This window comes from Austrofundulus limnaeus, unplaced genomic scaffold, assembly GCF_001266775.1.
Source record: "Austrofundulus limnaeus strain Quisiro unplaced genomic scaffold, Austrofundulus_limnaeus-1.0 Scaffold165, whole genome shotgun sequence".
Taxonomy (NCBI): domain Eukaryota; kingdom Metazoa; phylum Chordata; class Actinopteri; order Cyprinodontiformes; family Rivulidae; genus Austrofundulus; species Austrofundulus limnaeus.
This window is the reverse complement of record NW_013952567.1, coordinates 31,984-41,229: the sequence shown is the minus strand read 5'-3', so window position 1 is coordinate 41,229 and position 9,246 is coordinate 31,984. Positions and strand designations below refer to the sequence as shown.

The following is a 9,246-nucleotide window of genomic DNA, read 5'->3' as shown; positions in this document are numbered from 1 at the left end:
ATAGCGTTTTCTCTCTCCCTCCTTTTGTGCGAGCCATGCTTTTAGGCACATTTGGACTTGAGAGGGAGAGAAATAAGCCACAGCTTACCAACCCCTCAAAACATACCTAGTTTCATCTACGCCCACACACACCAGTCTGAGTCAAACTGTGCATATTGACCTGAGTGCTGGCCCCCCCTCGTGAATGAGAGGGGTGGATGTGGGCCTGCAGGAGCCCAAAGGGACAGGGCAAGAGCCGCCGCAGAAGCCCCCACAGAGCCACGGTCTCTTCCCACACGCTGACCCCGGAGGCCAGCCAACACCAAAACCACAGCAGCGTGACGACACCGGTGACACCCAGGGGCGATGCGCACGATGTGTTCCTCTGCCAAATTGACAAAAAATATAGACAGTAAATACAAGGAAAATTGGGTGGCTTGAATTACATCACTAAAAGAAAATCCTCTCGACTGGACTTTTATAAGATTCAATATGTGGTAATTTAATTCTCAGACTGCAACCCTAAAACACTATCAGCTGTCTGTCAAAGAAAGCAAATTGAAAAAAAAACAGGGTTTGCCATTCTGCTTTGTGACAACGGAGGGTAAATAAATGTAAGGCTTTGATTTGTTGATGATTTGCAGAAACGTCTTAACCAGTGTAGCGCACCTATATCTGCAGAGATGAAACGTGTTGCCTCAGTAAACATTCATGTAATGTACGTCACGCTGTAGGAAGGAGAATGAAATGGAATCAAGGGGGGAAAATAGGAGCAAGGGAGGAAAAGAGTAGGACACTGAAAAGGAGGGAAGGAAAGCAGCATACTGTAATCATCTGATTATTAGGGAAAATTGGACACAGGATWGGCGAAAATTGGATATGGGGAAGATTTGTGAGGAGCAGAGGAAAGCCTGAATGCATCAAATGTGGAAACAATGACCGATATCAAAACGGATGGAAACAAATGTGGGCCCCCGTGGATAAACAACTGCTGTAAAACATCTTTTACGGAGCCTAAAAGCGGACAAATGAGAGGGTCAGAGGTTCCGCACTGGAAGCACTATCAGCTGGAGGAGCACTGTTTGAGGGTGGACATAATAAGGTGGAGGTATAATATTTTCCACACGCGGTGCTGAACAAAGGCTCAGATATGCCTCTAACTTTTAGGCTCGTGACATTTTCTGAGCTTGACTATTCCCTGAAGCCTCCTATCCACAGCTAGTCATTTCCCCCTGGTGCCTCGAAAGAGGAACTACTGCCGTTTCAATCAGGCCCTGGTTAATGCGGGCCTCAGAGCGTGAGGAGTCTGCACCGGACAAAGCAAAGCGTAACACCTTTACTTGCCAGGATACATTCCCAGCCTCCTGTTTGTTTGTGTGCAGCGGGCCCTCTTCTCCCCATCCACCTCCTCATCCCTCCATCATATTTGTCCATCTGCCTGCCACGCCGCTGGAACGTTCCAAAAATGGCTTCTGTGCAATCCATCTCAATTTTCCAAATCTATTAACTTTCTTTGTGTGGCCTGCCTCTCCCCGAGCCCGATCTTTAAAAACCGTGCTTGTTCAACAATTATGATAACTGCAACAGGGGGAATTAGAGAATCCACCCATTCATCTCCCCCCGCAGCCCCTCCTCCACGCAGACATGACGCGGCTAAATGAAAAATGGACACACTTTAAGAAGTATTGATTCCTGCTTTAAACAAAGGTACAGTCAATATTATTTACTSCTAAATATATCTTTGTTATCTGTGCTGGAGTCGTAGTTACTGCTCTGTCCCTGTAATTGCGGACATAAAAATAATAGACCAATTCCCACTGAATTGACCGAGACGGGTTTAGTTGTGGGCCTTGTCTAAGTGATGCATATCCTGGGTGTGTTTGAGTGTTAGCAGGATTTTCCTCAGATGACTGGACCACTAAAGAAAGGTATATATTCCAATCTAACGAGGAAAGAAAGTGCAAACCAAACAATGAACAAAAATATAAAAGGATGGACAAATTTTTTTTTTTTAAATGAGACAAAAATATATATTTATTTTAGTCTCCAACATATGGTTTTTAAATTGTGTTCTTTAAATAAAAACTAAAGAGTTTCATTTAATATTCAGTTAGATCTCTGGCATCTCTTAACTTATGCAGAAAAAACATTTTTTACTGTTCTTTAAGCAATAGTTTTAAAGTGTTTTTTTCTTGTACTTTTGCATGAATGTAATGCTTTTGTGATGCTTTTAAATTTTATTTTTTTCTTGCTTTAATTGTGATGCACTTTGTGATTTCGTATCTATGTGTAAAAGTTGACAGAAAAAAAATTATATTTCTAATACTGTTTTTTTTGGTTTGTCTTTGCAAATACAGGTAAAGACTGTAGAATTTATAGAATATTTACAATCTTCAGAATTTAATATAAAAACCTACCAGATTTGACACTTTTGTGACAAATGTTGCAACCAATGCAGTGCAACTGATGGCAATGAATTAGCAAAAAATAAGGACTTTCGTATTTGAAGCATAATAAAATGCCTCATCATTAGTACATGAAAAGAAAAAAAATGTAGAACTATACGTCAACATAATTTTTGCTTTACAGTATTATTAAAAAAAATAGAAACTCACTAATTATTTGCTACAATCATATAGGGATTGTCTGTTTTCTACATCGTATAATGAGAATGCAAAAGCAAATATTTAATGAATGAATATAATTCTTTAGGACAAAACTGCTTTTCTGAAAATCAGCTGCACAAAACTGAAATAGTTGCAACTAGGGAGGTAATACAGAGCAATAAAAGATGTGGCTTACCTGTGTTGCTGCCTCATCAAGTCTGCACCGTTAAACACTGGTGCTCCGAGCAAGTAGTTTTCACAGTACTTCCAGTATAGAAACCACAGCACCTGCTGGATGACCTGCACAGTTTAAACAAGGTGCAGCGGGTAAAATAAGTATTGAACACGTCACCATTTTTCTCAGTAAATATATTACTAGAGGTGCTAATGACATGAAAGTTTCACCAGATGTCGGTAACAACCCAAGTGATCCATACATACAAAGAAATCAAACCATAAATGTCCAGAAATGAAGTTATTTGTAATAATGTGGAATGACACAGGGAAAAAGTATTGAACACATGAAGAAAGGGAGGTGTAAAAAGTCATGGAAAGCCAAGACAGATGCCAGAATACACATCATGTTTGGAGGTCAAATGGCACTGCACATCAGCCTAAAAACACCACAACAGTAAAGTTTGGAGGTGGGAACATCATGGTGTGGGGCTGTTTTTCAGCATATGGTACTGGCAAACTTCAAATAACTGAAGGAAGGATGAATGGAAAAATGTACAGAGACATTCTTGATAAAAATCTGCTTCCATCTACCAGGATGATGAAGATGAAACGTGGCTGGACATTTCAGCAAGACAATGAGCCCAAACACAAAATCAAGGAAACTCTCATTTGGTTTCAGAGAAAGAAACTAAAGCTGCTGGAATGGCCCAGCCAATCACCTGACCTGAATCCAACAGAAAATCTATGGAAAGAACTAAAGATCAGAGTTCATAGAAGAGGCCCACGAAACCTTCAAGATTTGAAGACTGTTTGTGTGGAAGAATGGGCCAAAATCACACCTGAGCAATGCATGCCACTAGTTTCTCCATACAGGAGGCGTCTTGAAGCTGTCATTGACAACAAAGGCTTTTGTACAAAGTATTAGATAAATTTCAGTAAGCGCGTTCAATACTTTTTCCCTGTGCCATTCCACATTATTACAAATAACTTCATTTCTGGAYATTTATGGTTTGATTTCTTTGTATGTATGGATCACTTGGGTTGTTACCRACATCTGRTGAAAATTTCATGTCATTAGCACCTCTAGTAATATATTTACCGAGAAACATGGTGACGTGTTCAATACTTATTTTACCCGCTGTATACCCACTTTGGAGTTTTGATTTCAAGATCAAAAACAGATTTTATATTATTATTATTATTCACTTTGTGTGACTGCCAATATCAAACTTAAAATGAGATGTCTGATGCAACAAAGAAAATAAGATTTTAACACCTCTTTGCCACACGTTTATCTGGCAGGCACTTTCCATATTTTCTAACATTCTATATTTAACTCTAAATTTGAGTTATGCGTTTAAATCTGTTATTTTAAAAAGTTGAATAAATACAATTTATGCAGCTCGTAAAAAATACAGTCTTCAAGCTTTTAACAAACTATTTATTTTAGTTTTACAGATAACTTAATAAGTGTAGAACAACAATCATTCTGGACATCCTACAGAACTACTTCATATCTTATCTCCAGGTCTTCATCATTTTAGTGTCTTACAAAACTGGTCAGAATGACACCAGACATAAAGTACATACAGCTTGCGTAAATAGTAACATGCACATTTCTTAATATATATTTTTTAATTTAATCGTGGTTTTCTTAAAACAACTTTAGAGAATGTTTATAAATAGTTAAATATGATATCATGTTTTCAAACAAGGATTGTAAAACGTAGGGGTGCACCGACTGCAGTTTTCTGGCCGATCACAATCTTTAAAAAACTGACACCGCCAGGTGTTATAAGGTCACATTACATCTTCAATAATCCAGTCTTATTTTATTGAAAAACATTGAAAAATGCCCTTGAAACAATACAAACTTGTTTCAACTGGACATTAGGTAGTGCTCAGAGCAGAGCAAAAGGGGACAGTGGCTTGAGGAGGCAGATGAGAAACCGATCTTTTCCATTGATCTTATCCAAGTATTGTCAGATCTCCCAAAATTAAGGAAATCAGTGCCAATAAATCGGTGCACCCCTAGTAAAATGCTAGTGTTGGACTGTACACGTTGTGTCTATTTTTAATCCTAAACATCTAAGCTCAGCGACATTTTGCAACGTGTCCAGAGAGATGGTGAGAGCGAGCGAACCTCCGAAGGCAGTTGGGGCAAGAATACGGCTTTTCCCCGGTGTGGGTTAACATGTGGGTTTTCAAATGGCCCGATAAGCGGAAGGTTTTTCCACATTCCGGGCACGTGTAGGGGCGTAGGTTAGTGTGACTCCTCCTGTGCTTGCCCAGGTCGCCAGAGGAAGTGTAGCAGCGGTGGCACTCTGGACATTCGTAAGGCTTTTCTCCGGAGTGTATCCTCTTATGCTTCACCAAGTCGCCGGACTGAGTGAAACTCTTGTTGCACTCGTTGCATTTGTAAGGTCTCTCGCCCGAGTGGATGCGTTGGTGATTGCGTAAGTGCGCAAGGCGAATGAACCTGTTGCCGCACACGGTGCAGTGGTAAGGCCTTTCTCCCGTGTGCGTCCGCAAGTGGACCTTTAGCGCGCCGAGATCTCTGATTTCCAGCCCGCACTCCCCACACTTGTGAGCTTTCTCGTTGTTGTGAAGTTTGGTGTGAACCCTCAGGTTTCGTCTAGTGTTGAAGTTCTTCCCACAAACGTTGCAGTGGAAAGGTCTCTCGCTCGAATGCGTCTGCACATGAAGATCCAGGCTTGACTTGAATCCGAACTCCTTCCCACACTCAAGGCAGGAGTACTCCTTCTTGCCGGAGTGTGTGGTTAAGTGCGACTTGAGGTGGTGCGACCTTATGAAGGCCTTGCCGCACACCTCGCATTTAAACGGCTTTTCTCCCAGGTGGATTTTCATGTGCTGCCGCCAGCTGCTGCGCTCCCCAAACCTCCTGCCGCAGTCTTTGCAGATAAACGGCCGGTCCCCCGTGTGGGTGCGCATGTGATCCTCCAGGCTTTGAGGCGTTCGTAACTTCTTGCCACACTGCGAGCACTGCACGCCAGTATCCAAACAGATCGGCCTGTCCTCGGATTCATTGCCGTCTGGTTCGTGGCACAGATGTCGTCCCTGACCCCAGGTGGCTTTAAAACTCTTCCCACAGTCAGCGCAACTGAGGTGACCTCGTCTAATGACCACAGACATGTTGTGCCAGCGCTGACAGTGATTCTTCAGATTCTTCAGGTACTGGAAGCTACGGGCACAATGTGGACAGGGGTGAAGCCTGCGGGGAGGGGCCGAGGGGTGGACGTCGTGCATATGGATGCCGAGGTGAGCTTTGCATTTGAAGGTGCTGCTGCAGATAGAGCAAACGTGTTTGTGACTGAAGTTTAGTGTGTGGTTTGGGAGGCTCTTTTTGAGATTATCGAGATACTCTTTCTGATGGACCCACTTCACGTGTTTCTCCAAGTAGTCCGTGTTAGTGAAGGAGACGGTGCAGTGAGGGCATGGGAAAAACTCTGACGATGACTCTAGTAGGAGACAAAAAGCAGACAGTAAAGTGTATAAACATTATTTCCCTATAATTTTCTCTCCTGCGTAACAATTTAAAAACATTTTTTTGTTTGTTTTTAAGCATTTTAGCTTCTTTAAAAATCTAATCAAAGTTAAAAAATTGTAAATTACCATTGGATATGAGTTGTAAATACAAAACAACAAATGTATTATTTGATATAGAAAGTTGTTTTTGTGACAGTCTAGTGAAAAAAAGTCTATAAATAAAAAAATGTACAGATATATAAAAACCTGTATAAAAATATTTATTTACAGTGAATATGAGAACGGCATAATTAAATATCTATATTCCCCATGTAGATTTTCTTCGGAAGATGGGAAGAATGCAGAAATAAATTCTTAAACGTGTGCAGTAAAGGTGTGGAAATTCACCAATTTATAGATGAATTGTGATACAGACATTAACTATGCATTGACAGAATCAATCAAATCAAAAGCTTTCAGCCAGCACAAAATATAGTAAACTTCATTTGTGCTTTTACGAACACAAGGTTTATATTTCCACAATTAATATGGGATAAAACCAAACCAAACAAAAAATGAAAAAAGAAAAAAAGAATTGTTAGTTGTTGGTGCAAGAACACCACAGCAGTTTAGCATTACAAAGGGTCATCACATTAGCTGAACATTTTATAAGCTAATTATTTTAAAAAATGTAACTGATATCACTAAATATGAAAATAACCATAAAGGGGAAGGGTCTGATAATCTGGGCCATGCACTGAACGTTACCGCCGAGTTAGCAGGGGTTTCTAGACGTCTCTCTCCAGTGGACTGTAAAACGTGCTGCTGACCTCTAGCATAATGTTTTTAATGACTAATTATGGGTCAAGTTAAAGCCAGCCTCCCACCTTCTCTGAAGCCCTTACTGTTTGCTCACTACGTTAGCTGGTCCAGAGATCATGCAGTCACACACCCTCCGCACTATATTTTCTCACAATAAGTAAAAAGATTTGTCATATTTACATATATCCAGATTTGTCAAGATATATGTTCATTGACTTCTCATCGACACAATAAATCCACAACTGCTTACAGTAAAAGCTAAGAGTGACTGGGTTTCGAACTTTGTGACAAAAGCAGACAGTACGTGTCAGCAGTAAGAGATCACGGCCCATCAAACTGAGCACAGGGGCCCCTCAGGGATCCATGCTCAGTCCTGTGTCCTTTATTCTGCTGACACAAGACTTTCCTGTCAAAATCAGTGCAAATCAGCTCATTGGGTTTGCTGAGGGTGTTGACGACAGTGGTGGGATTCATTAATGATAAGAAAACAACTAACACTGATTTATTACTTTTAGGGTTTAGTTGCATTTTCTTACTTTTTGTCATGGGATATGGAAGAATATAGTATTTGAACCTATTCTTCATTGCTAGTTGTCTGGAGGGCAAAYATTTGAGAAATGAACACATTGGTTTAGTAAAGGGGAAAAAAGAAAACCTTTTTGTTTTGGGTTCTTCTTGTTTATACGGCTATCATAAACATGCATATGACTGAATAAAGAGTGAATAATGTGAAAACTTTGTGAGCATGTGTTTTTCATTTGCAGGCTTGTACCTGTGGAGACAACCTCTCCATCCTCAAAATCTTCTTCGATGTTATCCACGTCCTCTTCCTCAGCCTCATCTTCACTCTGTGTCTCCTCTTTAACCCACGACTCTGTCTCATCCTTGATAGCAGCTCCACCGGATTCATCATATTCCAGCAGATCATCACTGCTGGAGTCCAGCTCGACTTTTATCTGTCCCTCCAGATCCTGACAGACAGAACCAGCATCAAGCTTAATTTTCACGCAGTTGTCCTCATCGATCTCCCGTGACAGTGGTTCCTCCTTGATTAAAATATTAAGATCGTCTCCGTTGACAGTGTACTCTTCATCAGAGGAGTCTTCATCTTCTTCAGTCGTTTCATGCTCTGATTTACATTCAGTTTTGACCGTGATTACATCGTACTGTTCTTCTTCCCCGGCTTCTGTCTTCATCTTCATTTTGTCACCATCAGTATTTAGTCGCGCTGTGAATCAAACGGACAACAAAGACAACACAAAACACATCGTGAGGTCATGAGCAAGCACTTACGATACGCTCCTCTGATTTGTTTGTTAGCAGTGAATCGCTAGCATCTTAGCTAAGCACCAGTTAAACCCCCATCACAGGTGTACGGCACTTTCTCTGTGGTGACGAAACCCTTATATTGTTAAGCTTTTGGCTCATATAAAGAACATACTWACAATTATGCCTGAGGCGATTCAGATGAGGATCCTTTGTGGGCGTTAGGATATCCTTCAGCAAAGTAGCTGCCTACATTTCTATGCGAGTACTGGGGAGAAGAAAAAAAAAACACAGGAAGAGATCCACAAACTCCCATTGGTTGCATCCTCAGCTTCCACCAATCACATTTCATGTAGACTTCCTGATTAAATTAAAGGGACACAATCAAAGCCCATCAATTTATACATCAGATAACTAACTAACTAATAAATAAAATAAATAAATAAGCCCTAATGAATGTAAAATTAAAATTGCATACTTAATAAAACTCTTGCATTATCTGTAATATTTTTCAAAAAGTTCACAGTAGATATAATGAAATCCAAACACAATAAGTTCCGCAGACTTTATTTCAGCTGACTCGGGACATTGAATCTTCAGTCACTTTTCTTCACAATACTGTTCTCTCCTTTGAAAACAAACACATTATGTACAAAAAAATATGTTAAAAAACATACATAAAGAAACAAGACAAAAAAGTGGTAATGCTTATTTGTGGAGGGTTGCTTTAAATATTGACAGTATTCGTTTGAGCTTTAGCTTTTAGTTCATAAAAGAAAAACAAGTATCATTGATTAAAAGCCAGCAGCCCTTTAGTCAGTTCAGAATGAATTCATGTAGATAACAGGGCCACTGGCTTCATGCAGTGCAAAATAAAAGAACAACAAAAAAATAATAATAATAATGCCGA

At 40.2% G+C, this 9,246-nt stretch overlaps 1 protein-coding gene across 2 annotated transcripts; it reads right to left on the bottom strand.

Moving 5' to 3' along the window:
- Positions 1-4,833: 4,833 nt before the first annotated feature.
- LOC106523735 (oocyte zinc finger protein XlCOF6) lies at positions 4,834-8,718 on the bottom strand. 2 transcript variants are annotated; one of them, XM_014017262.1, is made up of 3 exons: positions 8,516-8,718; positions 7,843-8,298; positions 4,834-6,241 (listed from the first exon to the last, which is right to left on the bottom strand). In XM_014017262.1, the coding sequence occupies exons 2-3, from the start codon at positions 8,270-8,272 to the stop codon at positions 4,857-4,859; spliced, it is 1,815 nt and encodes a 604-aa protein (XP_013872716.1). In that variant the 5' UTR covers positions 8,273-8,298; positions 8,516-8,718; the 3' UTR covers positions 4,834-4,856. The 2 variants fall into 2 exon arrangements, with proteins under 2 accessions (XP_013872716.1, XP_013872717.1); XM_014017263.1 differs by lacking the exon at positions 8,516-8,718 and having other exon boundaries at positions 7,843-8,477.
- Positions 8,719-9,246: the final 528 nt, after the last annotated feature.

Coding starts and splice junctions, on each gene's coding strand:
- LOC106523735 (XM_014017262.1), bottom strand. CDS start 8,272: ATGAAGATGAAGACAGAAGCCGGGGAAGAAGAACAGTACGATGTAATC. Junction 6,242..7,842: donor TGGAGAGGTTGTCTCCACAG/GTACAAGCCTGC, acceptor GTCTCCTACTAG/AGTCATCGTCAGAGTTTTTC.